At 40.2% G+C, this 20,241-nt stretch overlaps 1 protein-coding gene across 1 annotated transcript in view; it reads right to left on the reverse strand.

The window, feature by feature from the left end:
• LOC111158487 (cyclin dependent kinase like 4) overlaps positions 1-14,723 on the reverse strand; it is a 29,900-nt gene extending 15,177 nt beyond the window's left edge. Inside the window, exons 1-3 of the mRNA XM_022520535.1 lie at positions 14,500-14,723; positions 11,373-11,494; positions 2,601-2,673 (exon numbers count right to left, since the gene is read on the reverse strand). Of these exons, the coding sequence (XP_022376243.1) occupies positions 2,601-2,673; positions 11,373-11,494; positions 14,500-14,667 (363 nt within the window). The 5' untranslated portion in view covers positions 14,668-14,723. The remainder of the gene's footprint in view (positions 1-2,600; positions 2,674-11,372; positions 11,495-14,499) is intronic.
• Between the last annotated feature and the right edge of the window lie 5,518 nt (positions 14,724-20,241).

The raw sequence follows: 20,241 nt of genomic DNA on the forward strand, positions 1-20,241 counted from the left end.
TTTAGGCTAACCATAGCATAACCAGAGTTCAGAAATAATTCCCATGTTGGAGGAGGGAAGTTCATCTGAAAAATTATCCTTTTTTTAATAGAGGTCATGGATTATCAACGGGAGGCTTTAAAACTTAAGATACAGAACCTGTTGTTCTGAGGAGAGAAATGATGGCAGTTGCATTGAGCTCTAATAATGTTTGGGTCTGGTGGGAATAGTAAGTCACAACTAGTAGGTAAGTTGTATGACTCATTCATTCATTCATCCAGTTATTCAATAAATATTTATATAAAAAGATCCATGCTAGGTGTTGAGGAGATACAAAGAGAAATCAGCACAGACACTGCATTCAAGTGTATAACCCAGTACAGAGGAAAGTGTCTGACTACAGAGATAAAGGACAAACACTTATGGTATACAGAATTTCAAAAAATAATTTTAATTACCCATAAGACTCCTACAAGAACCTTAGGTAAGCTTTAATACTTCTGATAACATGGTAGAAAGAAACAGAGATGTGGTTTAATTAATTTTTAAAAAGATTTTATTTACTTATTTGAAAGGGAGAGAGAGTGAGAGAGCACAAGCAGCGGAGCAGCAGAGGGAGAGGGAGAAGCAGGCTTTCTGCTGAGTGGGGAGCCTGATGCAGAGCTCAATCCCAGGTCCCCGGGATCATGACCTGAGCTGAAGGCAGGCGCTTAACTGACTGAGCCACCCAGGTGCCCTGAGATGTGGTTTTTTTTTTTTTAAAGATTTCATTTATTTATTTGACAGAGAGAGATCACAAGTAGACTGAGAGGCAGGCAGAGAGAGAGAGAGAGGGAAGCAGACACCCTGCTGAGCAGGGAGCCCGATGCGGGACTCGATCCCAGGACCCTGAGATCATGACCTGAGCCGAAGGCAGCGGCCCAATCCATTGAACCACCCAGGTGCCCCAGAGATGTGGTTTTAATTCAGTGTCATCTTTAGTATGTATTTGAAAGCATTTGCATCATGAAGACCAGGCTTATGTATCTTGTGAACAAAATATTTTTTATTTTTATTTTTTTTAAGTAGGCTCCACGTCCAGCATTGAGCCCAATGCGGGGCTTGAACTAACCACCCTGAGGTTAAGACCTGGGCTGAGATCAAGAGTCTGATGTTTAACCGAATGAGCCACCCAGGTGCCCCAGCTCAATACTTTACTAATAGAAAATGTAAGCTTTTGATTGTTCCTAACAAACTCTTCATTGACTTTCTTAAAACTAAGGGAAGCTTCCTCTAAGTATTGAAATTTATTTCCATGATTTTGCATTCTTTTCCAGCAATCCTAGACTATGATAGACATTCTGCTGGCATCAAAACTGACCATATTGGTAGCCTGTATCCCTGCCCAGGTACTGCCTCTCTCTAGGCACCAACTCAAAAGGTCTAGAGTTATTTTTTAAAAACTATCATTATAGCAATGATTCCCCAGAAACCAACTTAAAGAAGCTCCCATTGGCCCAAGATGGGACAATTTGAACATCAGAGAGAACCATGATTGCAAAGGATTGAAATACATCAAATGTATAAGATCTATAAATTTGTAATGATGCTTACATTCCTCTAAAACCTTCATTGTTCACTCTTGGAGGCTGCTAAGATACGAACTTATCATTCTGAATAGTATATTTTACAGTATATTTTACAGTCCATCAGGGTGGGTTCTTCTCCATAGAATTAAAATTAATAAATGCAGAAGAGATAATAGAATTTGAAAATCACCGTCTTTTAACCCTAATGAAATACTAGATACAGGCAGTCATCATCAATGAAGGCTAAAGTCATCAAGTAAAAAGGTTGACCAGGAAATTCATAGTGGAGAGGATCAAACTAATAGCTCTTAAACCCACTACTCTATTTCAAGATGATCAAAAGTGAGACAAGCTGACATATGCCTCATGATGTTGACGCAAGAAGACATGTACAGCATTACATATGAAATATTCTTGTCTGAAAAACTGAACCCGAAATGATCAAGTCTCTAGACACGAAGACTAATTTACTGGAAATACAGGTGAAAGAACAAGTTAAATAACACATACAAAACAATCAGCTGCAATGATTTCTAGAACACAGTAGTATCCAAAGTGTGTTTCTTGGACCAGCAGCTTCAGTATTAACTGGGCAAATGTTAGAAATGCAAATTCTTGGGGCCCTACCCTGGACCTATGGAATTAGAAACTCTGCGGGTGGGCCCAGCAAACCGTATCTTAATGAGACCTCCAGGGGTGTTGATGCATGATCAAGTTTGAGAACAATGGATCTAAAAAACTAATGCTAAATATATATATATTTTAAAGGATAGAGGAAGGGGGCCTGTTGGAGAATAAAAGACTCAAAAAACATAAAAACAAAATCAAACCAAGTGCCATGGGCAGAAGGAACACTGAGTTCACACAAGCTTCTAATTCATAAGGAATATTTGGTTTTCAGGGAAATTGGAAAAAAAAAAAAAAGCCATGGATTACGTTTCTCATATTTTGTGACTTTCTTCCTTTCCCTCCATCTTTAGCTCTTTAAGGTGATCCCTGAGCTATTTAGAAGAAAAGAAGACATTAACAAATATGTTGGAAAATGTTACTTACGTTATGTTTATGACAGAAATTAAGAGCTTGAAGTGTTTGCCATAATACACTTTTGATCACTCCATCAGCAACTCTGGGGGAAAGAAAATTAAAAAGGAAATAAAAACTCCTAAGAAGGGGAGCCAGGAACAGGAGCTGGGCACAGAAATGCAGTGGGTGAGGGCCTGCAGTGGCCAACAAACACGGTGCAAAGGGTGCTGGGGATATTTTTTTTGCACGTGTTCATGGAAGTTGGTTTACTGTGTTTTCATTATAGATACATAATTTTCTTTTGTAATTAGAAAATTTTAGATATCTGTAGAAATAGTATATGCTTATCACAAAAATCCAAACAGTCTTGCAAAGTAAAGGAGTAGAAAGTGTTGACTCAGAACTTGTTACCCCAAACTTTCTCTTCAGGCAGGCACCTCTGTTTCTTTCCCTCTCTCTGTCTCTCTCTGCATTTATTACTTTTTTTCCTCTGCATTTACTTTTTAACTTCAATTTATTTTTAGAGAGGGGGAGAGGGAGAGAGAGCATCTTAAGCAGGCTCCATGCCCAGTGCAAAGGCCAGTGTGGGGCTCGATTTCACGACCCTGAGATCATGACCTGAGCCGAAAGAGTCAGATGCTTAACAGATTGAGCCACACAGATGTTCCTTTAATTTTAAATAAATGCATTCATATGGCTCAAAATTTAGAGTATAAATTTAAAATTTAAAGAGTATATCCATGAAGAACTGTCTCTCACAGCTGGCTAGTCACACATTTCATTCTCTGCAACTTCCCCCTCCTCTTTCAGGAAGCATATATATGTGTAGAGGTATAAGTACTAATGCGTTTACGTCTATTTCGTGGTCTCATTACAGGGATGTGTCATAATCTACTTAGTTAGTTCCCACTGGTGAACAATTAGGTTGACTCAATTTCGTTCCTAGAAACAAAATATGTATAATCATCCATCTTACTACAGTTGTGCCATTATCTTTTTAAGGCAAGTTCTAGAAGTGGGATTTCTAGGACCAATGGTAGGCACATGTTGAATTTTGATCCTGCAGATGTGACCTTCAGATAGACCTAAAACCTGGTTTTTCAGGGAGGAAGGCATACTTAAAGACTGACTTCCAGCAATTTGGAAACACACTCGAGTATGTACTGCAGTTGTGTAAGTTTCTTACACCTGTTGAGCAGGCAGGTGCGCAGCCGGGGAGGCCAGGGAGAACCCGTGTCCCATGAGAATGAGAGGCTGGGTGCTTCTTGTTCCTGCAGGATCTTGGAAATACTGGAAGGTATTTTTCACTGGGGAATTGGAGATCTGGGCAATTCACATTTGTCTGGGAGTAGTCTACTTGGTGTCACCATCTCTATAAATTATAGCAATTACATTCCCTTTAACTTTCCCTTGATGCCTTTCCATGGCTCACATCACTGTCCCATGATGGCACCTTCAGTTGCATATTGCCCACCGAACCTCTGTGCGTTCAAGTCCCTATCTCCTCACTGTCTTGCCGACATCTGGTTTTACCATTGTTGTTCGTCAGACTGTGGTTAAAATAAAAAGATAGCTCATTTTGGTTTTCGTTGACATTTCACTATTAGCGACTTTTGTTTTCACATGATTATTGGACATGACATGTCTTCTTTTGAGTATTTCGTGTTCATGGTCTTTATGTCTTTCTTGACTGGGGTCTGTTTACCCTTTTTAAAACTGATTCATGAAGACTCATTATATACCAGAGTCTGCATATGTGCTGCACATATTTTTACCCACGCGTTGTTTTTCAACTGTGTTTGTGGGGATGGGGTGGCTGTTTGTATAGTTTCGAAAATCTGAAACACAAGATGTCTTTTGCTAAGTGTCTACTGTAAGAATTTTTTAATTAAAAAGTTTCAAATGATCTAATATTCCAAACATAGCCATCACTCGGCCTTAATGTTTTATCATATTTGGAAATTTAAATCATATGTTTAGATCGCTTTTTAAAAATTAAACTCATCCTGCAGGTGATGCTGGTCTCATAGAGGCGTGGGACAGCCTGTGTGTGACTTGGGCATCGAACCAGATACAATACCTCACTGTGCAAATCTGCAGTACTTGCTGAGAAACAACAACAGTGTGTGGAAGGATTTTCCTCAGGGCAGTTTTCTGACTTCAGGTCACAGTTATGGCGGCACAGTCCTGATATCCTGTGGTCTGGTGGCAGCCCTCTGACTCCAGCTCTTCTTCTTCTTCTTTTTTTTTTTTTTTTAAAGATTTTATTTATTTATTTGTCAGGGACAGAGGGAGAGAGAGCGAGCGAGCACAGGCAGACAGAAAGGCAGGCAGAGGCAGAGGGAGAAGCAGGCTCCCCGCCGAGCAAGGAGCCCGATGTGGGACTCGATCCCAGGACACTGGGATCATGACCTGAGCCAAAGGCAGCCGCTCAACCAACTGAGCCACCCAGGCGTCCCTGACTCCAGCTCTTCTAATTATTAAGTATTACTAATATTGTGAAAGCCCCAAATTCTCAATATTAAATCTCTTTCTGCTAGAAGTGTCTAGAGCCATTTCTATTTCCTGCACTGAATTCTTTTTTTTTTTTTAAGGCTGTTTGTTTTAATTTAATTAATTTATTTATTTGACAGAGAGAGAAAGACAGATAGAGAGCACAAGCAGAGGGAGTGGCAGAGGCAGAGGGAGAAGCAGGCTCCCTACTGAGAAGGGAGCCCAATACGGGACTCAAAACCAAGACTTCGGGATCCTGACCTGAGCTGAAGGCAGAGGCTTAACTGACTGAGCCACCCAGGCGCCCCTACCTGAATTCTGATAAACCTGATCTTTCTCCCCTCTTTGCCTAGCCATGCCACAGACAACATTGCTTTAATGTTTTTATAAGAAAAAGATGAGTATAGCCATTTTGAGCCCTATGAGGCAGAGTTCAAATCCCAGCTGTGCTGCTTCCAAGTTTTAGAACCTTGGGTAAGTTATTTGTGCCTGCAGTTTTCCTCATGTGTACAGATGGAACAATGCCACATAAGTTCATTAAGACTATCTCCTGAGAGGGGCACCTGGGTGGCTCAGTGGGTTAGGCCTCTGCCTTCAGCTCAGGTCATGGTCCCAGGATCCTGGGATCGAACCCCACATCGGGCTCCCTGCTTAGTGGGGAGCCTGCTTTCCCCCTCTCTCTGCCTGCCTCTCTGCCTAGTTGTGATCTCTCTCTGTCAAATAAATAAAATATTAAAAAAAAAAAAGACTATCTCCTGAGAGTCTGGGTTTTCATATCTCCATAGGTTTAGGAAATGAGGGTCTGAGATCAGGTGAGGCCAGTGGATGGGCCTGAAGGACGAGAAGACCCCCATGAGAATGGCAAAAGCCCCAAGGTGAGAAAGAACGGGTATGTGGGAGCAACAGTTAGGAGGCCAGTGTGGCCAAAGCATGAGTGAAGAGGTTGGTGAGGCTGGCAGGGCCCAAACCATGGAGGGCCTTACAGATCTGGGTAGGTAGTCTAAAGGAAAGTCATTGAAAGGACTCAAGAAGACAAGTGGCAGAATATGGAGAGTGGATTTCTGCACGCTGAGTGGAGACAGGACGGTTTATGAGGCAGCTGACTTAACAATGCAGGTGAGATGTGGTGATGTTGGTTAGAGCGGTGGTGGTGGAGGGAAGGGAAATGGATTTCAGGTCTTGCAAGAGCCTGCAAGCGAAACACGAGCCCGATTCATGTAGACATGGAATGCTGGGGGGGATCCAAGCACTGCAGGAACGGGGGGATCAAGTCCTGGAATCAGGAAACGAGTTAGGGTGAGGGTTCAGAGACTGGTGGAACTGAAGTTTCTATGTTAATAACATCGATTTGGACATGAACGAATGCTGTAGCAAAGTCCTGAACTCTTGCTGTGGAAGAGAAACATTTGCTTCGTGGCATCTCCCGGGATGAGTCACGGCTCTGCTCGGAACAGAAGAGCTCCGATTCCCAGAAGACAGGTTCCATCACAGGCAACACAACATCTGTACAAAATACCGTCTACAAACACATACCACCGATCTTATAAAGAAAAGATAGTTATCGGAGAGAAGACAGATTCGCACAGGGCTCATTCCAGAAAGATAGAGGATTGCAACACGTTTCAGCCACAGGCAGCAGGTTTCAAAGTGTTTTGGGGTGAAATAAAAGCTTCAGAAGAAGTCAGCCGCCCCTCAGTGTTCAAGTATTAGACGCTGGGTGAGGGCAGAGACAAATACTGCAAGGAGCAGTGAAGGCCTGAGAGCAAACACTAGATGTCCTGGCGCAAGACGAAGGAGGGGGTCACGATGGGGGAATTCAGACCGGACTGCTCAGGGGCTGTGCTCTGTCACTTGGAGGGATGCTGCTGCTGCCATCAGGACTCCTCATCTTTGCCTTAATTCGTTTATGACTTCACCATGGGAAAACCTGATGTCCACTGTCCATACCCCAGACAAAATGAGTCCTCAGTAAACTCTTGCTATCTGAGACTACAAGCCAACCTTGTCTCAGGTCTGCCAGCCCCTTCACGTGGTCACTTGGGTTAACCTCCTTCCCTTCTGTCCCCTCCCGTCTTCCCACAGATATTCCTCCCCAGCCCCACTGGTTTCCGTTCCCTGAGCAGGCCCGGCCTGTTTACGCCTCCAGATCTTTGTGTTTATTGTTCCTTCTCCTCCCCTCCCGAGGCATTCTCTGACCCCTCCCTGTGCCTTCCTTCATTTCAGGGCTCAGTTCAGGGACTCTGTCTTGTTCACTAGTGTAGCTCTGGGGTCGAGGGTGGTACCTGGTATCTAGTAGCTACTTCACTAAGCGCGTTTCTCTGGCACTCTCGGAAATTATAAACTAGCACCCTGTCATAAATCCCTTTCTGCTTAAGCCAGTTGGAGTGAATTCTCCTGTGGAATCCTGAACCGTTCAGAATGCGATACCAGAAGTGGATGTGGGCCAGGAACTAAGGCCTTGGGGATTGGGGATTGGCTATCTGATTTAATCACTAACTACCATTAGGGACTCAACTAGCTGGTAGATAGGCACCCAGAGATGAACTAGTTGTTAAATCATCTGTCATCATCTGGAGTAAAATGCCTACTCAAGGCAAGCCTGTCACTGAATGTGACAGAACAATATGGGAAACATAAATAATACAAGAAAAGTAGGGCGGGTTGGCTCTAACTTAATGAAAATTTAAGAAGGACAGGGTTAGGGCTCTAATATCTTTGTTCAACACACAGTTAGGAAAACGAAAGTTTCAATGCTCGCCGTAAAAGAACCCGTTATTGCTTGTATCTATAGGACTCACTTCATGGACCTATAAGAATAACGTGAAATGACTGAAGAATCAAACACGGAGAATAATCCTGCAGGGTGCTAAGTGACAACACAAATTTAACTTATGTGAGGTTAATTAATTTCTCAGTTAATTAACTGAGAAAGAGCTGCCTATACCTCAAGAATTGAAATGTGACCCTCGGGAGTGTTCATGAAACTGAGAGCACCCCAGCTCCCACCAACCATCCCGTCTCAGGCAAACCAGTCCCCCAACTCGAATGATGAGGCTGGTTTTGCCTTGATGAGAACTTTCTAATGCTCTCACTTGAGTAGCTGTGCCGCACGGGGATTCTTCTCAGACCTTGAGAGGTCTCCAAACCTTAACTAAAGTCATAGTCCAGCATGTCTCAGGGGGCCTGCTACAAAGTCAAACAGAGGAAAAGGTTTACACGGCAAAAAGGACTCTGAGATGCTGCTAATTTACAATGGGGAATGCCTGTGAGCATGGATTTCACTGACGTAGGACCAGAGAGGAAGAAATAGAGTTCAGCCTGGGCCGATTGTAACACTATGGGTGCACTTCCTAGAGATTCCAGTTTCACCAGACTACCTGGAGCAGCTAGCAATGAGTCGAGCTGATTGCTAAACTGGTGATTGAAACTTGACTAATGGTTGCCGATGGCAATTGAAGTTGAACGCCAGAAATTCATTAGTAAAATGAGGAGGAGGAGATCCAAAGATCCGAGGCGATATGAGCGTTGGAGAGGATTTTTTGTACGCATCAAGCTCACCTACCTCCCAGCTGTGCCTCCTCAAGGTCCTCACAGCGTCAAGCCCTGCTCTTCCCCAGACGCGTAGTATGGCTTTTGGTTTTCTAGTTTGGTAAAGAAAACGCAGCACAGCAGCCCCTTCCACTGGGCTCTTCCTACCATGGTAGCTTTCATTCCTTGGCCCAGAGCCAGCTGGCTCTTCTTCCATCTGCTGGTGTATCTCTCTCAACTATCCAGTTAGGAAAGGGGGAAATAATCTCAAGGATGGATTTGTGGACCTACTAGGACTTCGGTGAGGTGGATTTGAGTCAAGATTTCATTCACCACCACACTTCCTGCTTCCTGCTCCCCATTACCCCCAAACTGACCTCAGTGGCTTTTAAGGTCATTGGTGACTGGTTTTACCTCAGAGCCTGGCCATTAATTCCTGAAAGATAGGCTATTTTTCTTTTCCCAGCACGTGTTCTGGTGAATGGCTGCAGAGTACTTTGGGGCAGGCTCAGAGGAAGAATTAAGTGCGGATGTGTGATGTTATTGCCGGTCCACTCCTCAAGGAAAGCCATCTTCCCTTAAGTCACAAGGCCCGGGTTCTGTGAACTGCCTATTGTGGTGACACAAGTTAAGCCTCTAGTTACTAGTTTTTATAGAAAAATAGAACCTTAGTGATCTGCCCATCTGTTTTGGTTCGAGAGAACGTATAATCAATTAAACCATTTTGATCATCACTATGGCTCTGTTGCCTGTCACCGCAATTCTCAAAATGAAGAACTACCACTTGGCCTCTGTCATCCAGGGATCCCATGATCCCCACTGAAATCAGGAAGCCATTTCAAAGAAAGGATAATCTGGGACGTGCTGCTTGTGCAACCCTCACTAATGTACTTCTCAGTACTCATGATTCACGGCCATCTTTCCACCAAACCACACCCTGTCTTACGGGAAATTTTCTATGAACAGTTAACTGGGAGAGAAATTCAAACCTTTTATATGTCAATTATACCTCAATAAAGCTAAAATTAAGCTGAAGTCTGACTTATGGGTGTGTATAACATGCTCCTATCAGCCAGAAGTGGAGTGGACAGCTGAAGTTTGGTAAACCTGTTAGTTTTATAACGCTATAATCGCTTATAATTGTTTCTTTGTATTTCTGGTTCCTCATTAGATCCTAAGCTTCTTGAAGGAGGGATTATTCCATTATACATAGTGCAACGGGAAGGAAAATCCTTCCTCCGGCAGGGAGGCAGTTTCTGTCACATTACTAATTAACTTACCCTTTGTACTTACTGTAGGACTCAGAGGGTCTTAGAGAATGGGAATAGATCATTTTAAGTTTAATCAGGTGATGCCAATTTCGGCTGCTGCACATACATGCAGTTTCTTTGCTTGAGCAAATCCAACACAGTGTCAGTACTCAGCACTCAGCTGTTGATCTAACAAGTGCTTTTCTTCTCTATCCAAAAAGTAGAGGACACCAAAGGTTTCATCGGGCAGGTAGCAGTACACTTCCACCATCTTGGTGTTAAATCAGATCTTCTGAATGAGATAATTGAGTCCTCGGGTCTCTTGATCTTCAGCTCACCACCCCACAGCTCATCCCACATGTCCTCTAGGTTGATTGTCTCATATCTCACACCAGTGTTTGCTCCAAACTGTGAATTTACCCCCAATAAACAAAGGGCTCAAATAGGGTTGGTATGTATGCAGTCTGGTTGTTTACCTCAGTTTGCTATTCGCAGGGTTTACACTCTCTTGGCTATTATTCAAGTAGGTTTTAGGAAGGGAGTGGAGGCAGGTGGATGTTCTAAATTAATCACTGTTATATGGAAGTACCTGGCATTTCATAAAAAGGGTGGCATGTTCTGCACTGTTCCTAGTTGTATTCCCCTATGTAAATCCAAGTCTCAGGTGGGCCAAAAGCACATGTATACACTTATAAGACTAAAAATACACTTACACACTTTTAAGACTCAAAAAGAGTGAAAAGTGGGTAGTTCAGAGATCCCTGTGGGGGCGCCTGGCTGGCTCAGGTGGAAGAGTGTGAGACTCTTGGTCTCAGGGTCATGAGTTTGAGCCTCATGTTGGGAATAGAGATTACTTAAAAAATAAAACTTAAAAAGAGACAGAGAGGGGAAGAGAGACAGAGAGAGAGAATCCTTGCTGCTAAATACATCCTGAAGGAAAGGTTGTTACTTTTCCAATAGCATTTGCTCACTTTGAATCTCTGTGTTTGGTAATTCTCATATTTCATACTTTTTCATTATTATTGTATTTCATGCTGATCTGCAATCAGTGATCATGACTCGCTGAAAGTTCAGATGATAGCATTTTTAGAGCAATATGATATTTTTAAATTAAGGTATATACTTTTTTTTAGATGTAACGCTATCGTACACTTAATAGACTACCATATAGTGTAAACAACTTTTACATGCACTAGGAAACCAAAAAATTTGACTCCCTTTATTGCAATATTTGTTTTATTGCAGTGATCTGAAACCAAATCTGCGATATCTCCAAGGTAAGCCTGTACACAAGTTAGCCTCGAAATGTATTATGATTTGTATCTGCAGTTGATTTGTTTTCCTAATGTTTTCACTCTAGGTTAATATTTGTTTCCCTCTGAGCACATCCTAACTAAGATGGGAGGGGATAGCCAGAAGATGCATCTTGGTAGAAAGAGAAGTGTGCTTCAGATCTGAAATTTGCTACAGTTAATTTCACATATAATGAAATCGAGTAGCCATACAGAGCTTCAGTTTCCAGATTACTTACCCTTTGGGGTTTCTTTCCAGCTCGTTTAAAAGTGTGTGATCACAGTATTCAAAAACTAAATGCATTTTCCTTTTTCTTCTGAACACCTCAATGAGGTTCACAAGGTTTGGGTGTTTTAATTGCTGCAAAGGAATTGAAATAAAAGTTCAGTGATTTGTTTTTCCTGATAGTTTTTCCTCAGATCCCTACAGTTTAAACAACAGAAGGCCTTGTTTATCATTCTCTGTGCATCTCTTGTGGATAATTTTATTATAGTTACTCACAAGAGAAACTACTCTTAGTAAGAATCATAGACACTTAAGGTTGAAAAAAAAAGGAGACATTTTTCTTCTTCTCCTTCTAATGTACCTGTAACAGATGGTAATTAAACTGCTTGAATCTCTCCGGAGACAGCAAGTAAAGCACACAACATAAAATATAGGCACTGATACCATAAATACTTTATGGATTTAGTGAAAATTCTAAATATCCAAGTCATAAAGGAACCTGGATAAAAAACTGAGGAGATGGAGTTATTGAGTAAAAGGCTATAAAAATTATCAATCCCCATTTAGCCTGCATATTGCCACGGATTTAATATAAATGTCAAGAGGTTTAAACAGAGTCTGGATTTTAGTGTTGGCTCTCAGAAATACTAGATCCCAACTTCCAAATCTGATTAAATTGCCTATTGAGTCCCTACAGTATATTTTTAATTTGTTTATATTTTCAGCTCTGTTGTCTGATTCTATTGTTTTCTCTTATGCTTAGATTTCTTTTATGTATTAAATTCTATCTCAAGATGAAACATTTCACAGGCAGCCTCCGTTTAATGTTGTAAACCAGAGGAAAAATTCTAATTATGTAAGATAACCTACCATAGAGTAACTATATAATTTACCATCCTATTAGGGTACGGAGTATTAGACAAGACTGTCCCAGGCAAACAGGGATATAGTCACCCTGCCTAAGTCTAGGGTGACCATACAATTTAGCATACAAACCAGGAGGCTTTCGAAAGAGGGTGCTAATTAGACTGGACTCTGGGACAAAAGCTATAAGCCAGGATATCTGATCACTCCCACTTATATATAACTCACTTTCCCTGTTTTTTCCCTGGTGTATTAGATACATCACTTTTCAAACCCTATACTACTTACTCAGGGGGGATATCTATATAGAGGGAACACAGTATTTTGCATATAGTGAGAGCTGCATAAATATTTTGCAGGCCCAAGACTGATAGCATCCTTTACTTTAGTATCTGTAAACATGGTGTGAGGGGGAAAAAATTACCTTGCGACTATGTGCTCAACAGTTTGGGTAAAAGGACTCTATTACATATTAAAAATATGCCTAGAGCACAAAATCGATTTGCCGAGAGCAGAAACGCAAAATGGAGGAAACAGTTCACACAGGTAAGCCAGGGGCTTTGTGCTACACTGAAAACCACACGACGGAAGTGAAACAGTGTCTTTACCAGGAGAGCTCAGGATTCGTAGATGCTAGCCTGGTCAAATCTGTCTTTGGGTAGATAAGCAATTTGTATCCCCTTTGCAAACGAAATCAACTTAGCCCAGAGAAAGAGTGCCTTATATAAGTAAAGCAGGTAATAAGGAGGACAGAAATCAAATCACATTTAAATAAATAATAGGAGGATGTGAGGAAGGTTAGGTAAATCTATCACGGAAGGAGTCTGCTCAGGGCCTGCAGCGTGTAACATATCAAAGCTGGCAAGAGGTACGTTAAGAGAACCATCACCAGGCACCAAGCTGAAGTGGAATCTGGCTACTTTTTACCTTAATGTCCATTCTTACATTTGGGCATTGTGACCCGGGAGGTACTTCCTGAGCGTTAACCTTCCTTGCAGTCTTGAAGAGGAGGGAGGTGGTGGACAAAAATCATTGCTAGTATTGGAAAACAACGCACAGCGCGTTCAGACACACCCTGTAGCTTAGCGCTGGGACAGAGTTGGCTGGCTAACCAGCGCCCTCTGCGGGCTGTGAGGTAACAGCGGACCGGTTTTCATGATGGATGTGCTCTTGAAAACCCCATGTATACTAACTTATATTTTAAACTACTATTAGTTTGAGGAAACCTACTGCAAATAATACTTAGAAGGACAGATAATATGATCATTATTATCTTCCCCTAAAAACCGATTTCTGGGGTTTTCCTAAAAAAAGATGACCCACGTCGAAAGTAAATGTCAGCTGTGTGTTCTTGAGGAAATCACACTTTTATTATTTAGAGTGTGGTCTACCAGCACCTTCTTTGCCATCGGGCAGTTTGCTGGAAATGCCATATCTCAGGCTGACCATGGACCTTTGACTCAGAATCTGCGTTTTAGCAAAGTCCCCTGGGGAATTCCCACATTAATTCTCCACATTAATGTTTGAGAAGTGCTGTCTGTGCCTCACTTTCTTCTCTGATAAGATAAGGATGCTGGATGAGAAGCATCCCCAGTTCTTTTATGGGTCTAAACAGAAGAGTTCTAGGATAGGAAAGCATTTACATTGAAGACCTACAAATGTTACATGTCAAATCCTTTCAGAGTAAAAACAACTTTAGGGGTACCTACTGGGTTGACTCAGTCTGTAGAGACTGTGATTTGATCTCTGGGTCCTGAGTTCAAGCCTCACATTGGGCATAGAGCTTACTTAAAACAAAACAAAACAACTAACAAAATCGTTGTGGAAAATGTGTATACATAGATGGGGGAGATACTTAATATGCCTAAGAACCAGTGGAGAGCAGGAAGGACCACTCCATCTCGATGCCTACAGGGGCACCGGTACAGTCCTGTGGGCTCCTGTGCCAGGAGATGTTCTTCTAGTTGCTGGTTTGTGGGGAGAAGGATCTGGGAGGGGGATGGGCAGAGAAAGGCCAAGGAAGGGGACAGGGAGGGCAAACACTGGGCTGAAGGACTTAGGACAGTGAATATTTACCAACCAGAATAGAGGTACTTCAATATCAGAACTGCCAAGTCCAAAGTAATAATCAATTTATTTTCCATAGTTGCTGATACCAAGAAATTTAAGTCCAATGAGAAAAAAAATCACTTTAAAATTCATTGAAATTGTAATTTTGGCATACATAGGTCTTCCAGTACCATGATGTTATAGATATACAGAGAAAGTCAACCTACCTTCAACATCCGTATTTCTCTTAGTGCTATTTTCTTAACAACTGGATCATCCTCAGATTCCACAAACTTTTTAATAGCTACCACTTGTCCAGAGGTTTTGTTTCTGCACTTGAATACAACGCCATAGGACCCTTCTCCAATCTTGGCTAATTTTTCATACTTTTCCATTATAGTTGACAGGACTTAAATTACTGTATTGACTGACTTGCAGCACAATGTTACACCTGGAAAATAAGATGACTCAGCTTAGTTAAGTGATCAAGGACAATGTTCTCACAGTCTTGTCGTACATGAAACCGATTTACTCAGGGTGCCAAAGGCTTATTTCCATCAATTACTTTTAAATATACCCAAAAAACATTTGAACATTATTTTGGGAATTTGGTCGGCTTAATGTGGTTCTTCCAGCTACTGCAAAGATTTCACATATTTCTTATAATAGGTCTGCATTTACCTCAGTTGAATTAAAGGATTTGTGGAAAGAAACCTTGTCTAGTCTATTTTCATTATCCTCAAGTAAATGATTAAAATATGGTGCTGTAAAATCCAGCTAAGGAACATCTCATACTCTCACATTCAGTGTTTATCTTTTCCTTCCTCACCCCTGGGATTTGGAGAACTAGAAAGACCTGAGAACAAGACACATACAAAGTACTATACTTCCCCCTGGTGGAGAGACGGAGGAGTGAATGTGGACTGTAGAACAAAGCAGCCATTACAAAGAGTAACATCTTTTTAGCTCATCATTTATTGCTCTTAGCTTTTACATGTATGAAAGAACAGATCCTTAAATTTCCCAAAGAAAATAAAAAGCACAAAAAAAGAAGACAGGTTTCTCTAATTTTTCATGAATGCTTTCTTTCATCTAGATTTCCATGGAAATATTTAATTTTTCTGTCCTGCCTCACCCACTCATGAATTATGTGGCGATCGGATTGCATATTAAATAACAAATAAGGCCAACATTATTAACTAAATGAGTCTAGGAACTAAAAATACTTAACTAACATTGTCCTATGAAAATTACATCTTATCTGTACAACTATTCTATGAAGCAAGTACTATTTTTTTTTCATTTTTAAAAGTTTAATCATTTGACTAGTACAGTAGATATGTGGCAGCCTAATGCTGTTTGAGCATTACATTTGCAGGTGGTAAAGTCCAACCTCTTAACATAGCTCTTTCCCACTAAGGCAGTGAATGGTCATACTCTATAAAAATTAATAATGCCATCTGCAAGGAGCTCCTTGGTCTTGAAATTTATTTTAACTACATGCCTAATTGTCATTAACCACTGTTACATATCATTTGTTAGACGTTGTCCCTGGAAGTTCCCATTCATACCATGCTACAGTCCTAAACACACTGTGTTCCCTCCCTACTTCCTTAACTTCAAGAAAAATGGCTTCTCTGACAATGTCAATGAACACTTGTATTCTGAAATTCTCATTTAACTTAGTAGGTTCCTCAGCCATCTGTCCAAAGCATCTTATTTCAATTCCTATTTTAACATTAGATCTTTATTATATTATAACCATTGAAAAGGGTTTAGCAATCCATCTGTCTTCTTTTTCTCCTCATTTCCATTACTAGCATTGTCCTTTAGGAACATCTCTGTTGGCAATCCCATCGTGTTGCTTGGTGCTCCCACCTGCCCAAGTGGTAGTAGATAAGCTTATTTGGCAGAGACAACAAAGGGTTGAAAGAGTGGGGCTTCAGAGTTAGGGCTTTCTGAGTTTGAGATCTCTTGTGTTGAATAGTCACATGATCTTGGGCAAAGGTCAAATAAGAGCTGAGCCTTACTTTCCTGATTTGCAGAACAGACCTCAGGGCCAGGATTTTAGTGAGGTGAGTGAGGCATTCCCTTCAGGTGCAAAATTGAAGGGGGCATCAAAAACTCTGTAAGCAAGTACTATTTTTATTCAATTATGTGGATGAGAAAATCAAGGCAAAATGAAGCTAATACGGAGTTCAAACCCAGGCAGTCAGATTCCAGAGATGCCAACTTGAATCATTATGCTATGCTGCCTCTCAGTTAATTCAAAAGAATGCACAATCCGGGTCTTAGTAAAAATGTCAAGTGAAAGAGTTGACCACTTTTTAAATTTCTCATGTTTCAAATGAGTACCCTTTTCTTTTTTTTTCCTTTCCTTCACTAACATCTTTTCCATCTGTAGATTGTCTCAATGAGAAAGAAATCATCTACACTCACTTGCCACCACAGGAATACACAACTGAGAAAAGTGTTTGCCTGGGTAAATGACTATTACTAAACTATTCTACAATGCTATATATATTTTTTTTTGTAAATTTTATTCTCTCTCTTATGAAAGGGAGAAAACGGAAGCATACACACTTTAAAAACATGGAAAATTCATCACAGATTAAGTTCTGAAAACTCTATTAGTTATACTGAATTGTTACATAGATATTATTCTCTTAAATGTATTTAGATACAAACATGTATATATTCGTTCTTTAGCCTAGTTTTAAGTGACAGGGAAGAAAACAGTAGAAATTAGGAATTTGCTTTAGAAAGTTATTGGTATAAATCTTTGTGGATTTATTAATTTAACCAGCTTGATAAGCCCTACGGTTACTGGAATAAACTATGAATATACCAAAAAGCTTAATTATGATATTTAAGTCTGTACTACTTTATTTCCCTATAGGTAGATGATTTGATCTATTGATCTAAGATTTTCTTTTTTTTCCCCAAGTGGCTTATTAGTGATTGAGTTCTCAGAATAATAATTAGATCTCTCACAGTCATATCAACCAAACTTCTGAATATGATGAAACAAAGCACCAGAAAATAGTACTTTATCTGGAAACATCTAAATAGTACCTGTTTTCTGAAGCCCTTATATATTCCTGGAAGATGACTGTGAGCATGCAGGCAGGAATTAGACCAAGGCAGAAATTCCTCAAAGGGATTAATGGATCTAATCGCAGCTTACTAGGGACTCTACCAGAGTAAGAAGCAGTAATTCCTAATATCTTACCTGAGGTACAGACCAACTATCTGTTTGATGACTATCTCTACACAAATAGAATCATCTCAAAATCCATTTGTTTTAAATTGCCTTCTTTCTTATCCTCTACCCCTACTCAAAGTTCTCAAACCTGTTCCACATTATACCTAAATGGCTTGTGAAGATGTATATGTTGGAGAACTTTGAGAGAGCTGAGGATAATGGCAGCTGTCTAAATCAAATCTTTTCACATAGCTTTCTCAAAGCTGTAGAAATCAACCAGAACAATAAAACCAGATAAATGCAATGCTTGCAAAATAACAGGAAGACAGAGGAATTTAAAAACTTAAGTAGAAAAGTAAACTCCAAATTCTGGAAGAGATCTCTCTTAAGGTTCCACTATAAGCCTTTGCAAAGAGCAGATACAGGAATGGGTGGGATCTGGAAAAACTGTAAAGAAGAGAGAAGAGGAAACGAAGGGCCCAAGATAGACTTAAAATCATTCTCCCTCCATCCCCTGAAGAGAAAATACATCACAAGTGTAAAAATATTAAGTGTGTCCTGGTAGATCAGAGCATTTGCCATCAGGAAGGGATGTAAAAGTCATGGAAACTGAGGGAGCATCAGTTAGCGGGACACTAATCTTGATCAAGAGGGAAAGGAGAGGCTTATCCGATCTCTGTCAGAGACTGGATAGGAAAGGAAAGGAAAGGAAAAAGAAGCAAGAGGGATATCCGATCTCTGTCAGAGACTTATCCGACCTCTGTCAGAGACTGGATAGGAAAGGAAAGGAAAAAGAAGCAAGAGGGATAAATTTGTGCCACTGCAAGACAAAAGAGAACCCCAAAACTGAAGGACATGCAAATCTCTTTACCACTAAGATAAAAAAAAAGAAAGAAAGTGTGCCACTCATTAAAGAAGCTGTACTTTGTTACAGTGACAGAAAGGACTTTCTTAAGCTAGGATTACTGTCAATTATTACAGGACAAAATCTGCCTAGGAAATTATAAAATAGAGAAAAGCAGTCTCCAAATAAATCTACTATTAGAAGAAAATAGAAATGAGAATTGGACATTTTCATTGATAAAAATCATTCCCAAAAAACCTAACAATGAAGCAGAAGAAAACTAACACAATACTCCAAACTGATTTAAATATCTTCTAACATTCATTCGGAAATATGAAAAGCCACTTTTTTTTTTTTTTAAAGATTTTATTTTTTGAGAGAGAAACAGGGAGAGAAAGCACAAGTGGCTGGGAAGCAGGGGGAGAGGAAGAATCAGGTTCCGTGGTGCTCAATCCCAGGACCCAGGAATTATGGCCTGAGCTGAAGGCAGAGCTTACCTGACTGAGCCACACAGATGCTCCATGAGAAGCCACTTTGAATCAGAAATTCAAATAAGACTAGAAGTAAACCAAACCAAAAAAAAAAAAAAAAAAAAGAGAGAGAGAGAGAGAGAAAAAGAAAAAGAAAAAAAAGAGTTGATTGAACTTAGGAAAGAAAGAGAAGAAAAAGACAAAATAAGGGACAAAGTAAGAGACGAAAGATCTAAAAGACAGAAGAGACAAAGACAAAGTAAGAGAGTTTAGAGAGAAAGTGTTTGAAATGGAAGACAGGCAAAGAAGACCCGACATATGTATCTAGAGTCTCTGAAGAAAACAAAACAGTGGAACAGAACCAATAGTTGAAACTATAAACTATGAAATTTCTCTGGCAACAAAATAAGATCAGATTATACATACTGAAAAGGCCCATCAGTAGTTGGGAAAATGGAATCAGAACAATCAACTCAAAGATGTATTTGAATAAAACTATAAAAGAAAATACTCTCATAGCCTGTAGGCACAAAGACTAAACTGAAAGTAGGAAAATGAGGGTGACATCAAACTTGTCAAGAGAATATACCATGCCACAGAAAAATATAGCAGCCTTTTGAAGAAATTCAAGAGAAGAAAGTGAAAGCCAGGATTTTACATTCAACCAAGCTGTCCTTCAAGTACCAAAGTCATAGATACAGTTTAAATATGCAGGACCTCCAGGAATACTGTATTCATGAACCTTCTCAAAGAATCTACAAGGTGATAACTTTCAACCAAGAGCTGATTGGGAAAACTTCAGGAAGAGATTTACAGTAAGCGTTTAACATACTTCATTGAAGGCTATAGCAAAGGTGAGGACAAGGGTGGAAGAATAACATATAAATGTTAGAAATGTTTCTATATGTTAGAAATGTTATGTTTCTACACTGTTACACACTACTGCTGACAGTGTAGAAAGTAATGCAATTAAAAATATGTTTAAGAAATGGAAGGGGAAAGAAGAAAGCAGAATAAACTCATTGATAACTGAATAGATGGAGGAGTAAAATATACCATTAAAAACAGACAAACCAGAGAATAAAAGTTAAATAAGAAAGCAGGGACTGGGGCGCCTGGGAGGCTCAGTGGGTTAAGCTCAGGTCATGATCCCAGGGAGCCTGCTTCCTCCTCTCTCTCTCTCTGCCTGCCTCTCTGCCTACTTGTAATCTCTGTCAAATAAATAAATAAATAAATCTTAAAAAAGAAAAAAAAAACAGAAAGCAGGAACTAAAAGTGTTAAGAATATACCCGAAGAAGTGTAAGAAATAAAAATCAAACATAATACATAGAGAAAGAAACACAGATTAACATTGTACACATAAAAATTATAAAACAATATGATAAAGACTGAGGCTACTTTGCAGGCATCTATAAAGCATCTATAAAGATGAATCTGAGAACTTAGATG

The sequence above is a fragment of the Enhydra lutris genome, unplaced genomic scaffold (genome assembly GCF_002288905.1).
Source record: "Enhydra lutris kenyoni isolate GAN:26980312 unplaced genomic scaffold, ASM228890v2 scaffoldscaffold59, whole genome shotgun sequence".
NCBI lineage: Eukaryota > Metazoa > Chordata > Mammalia > Carnivora > Mustelidae > Enhydra > Enhydra lutris.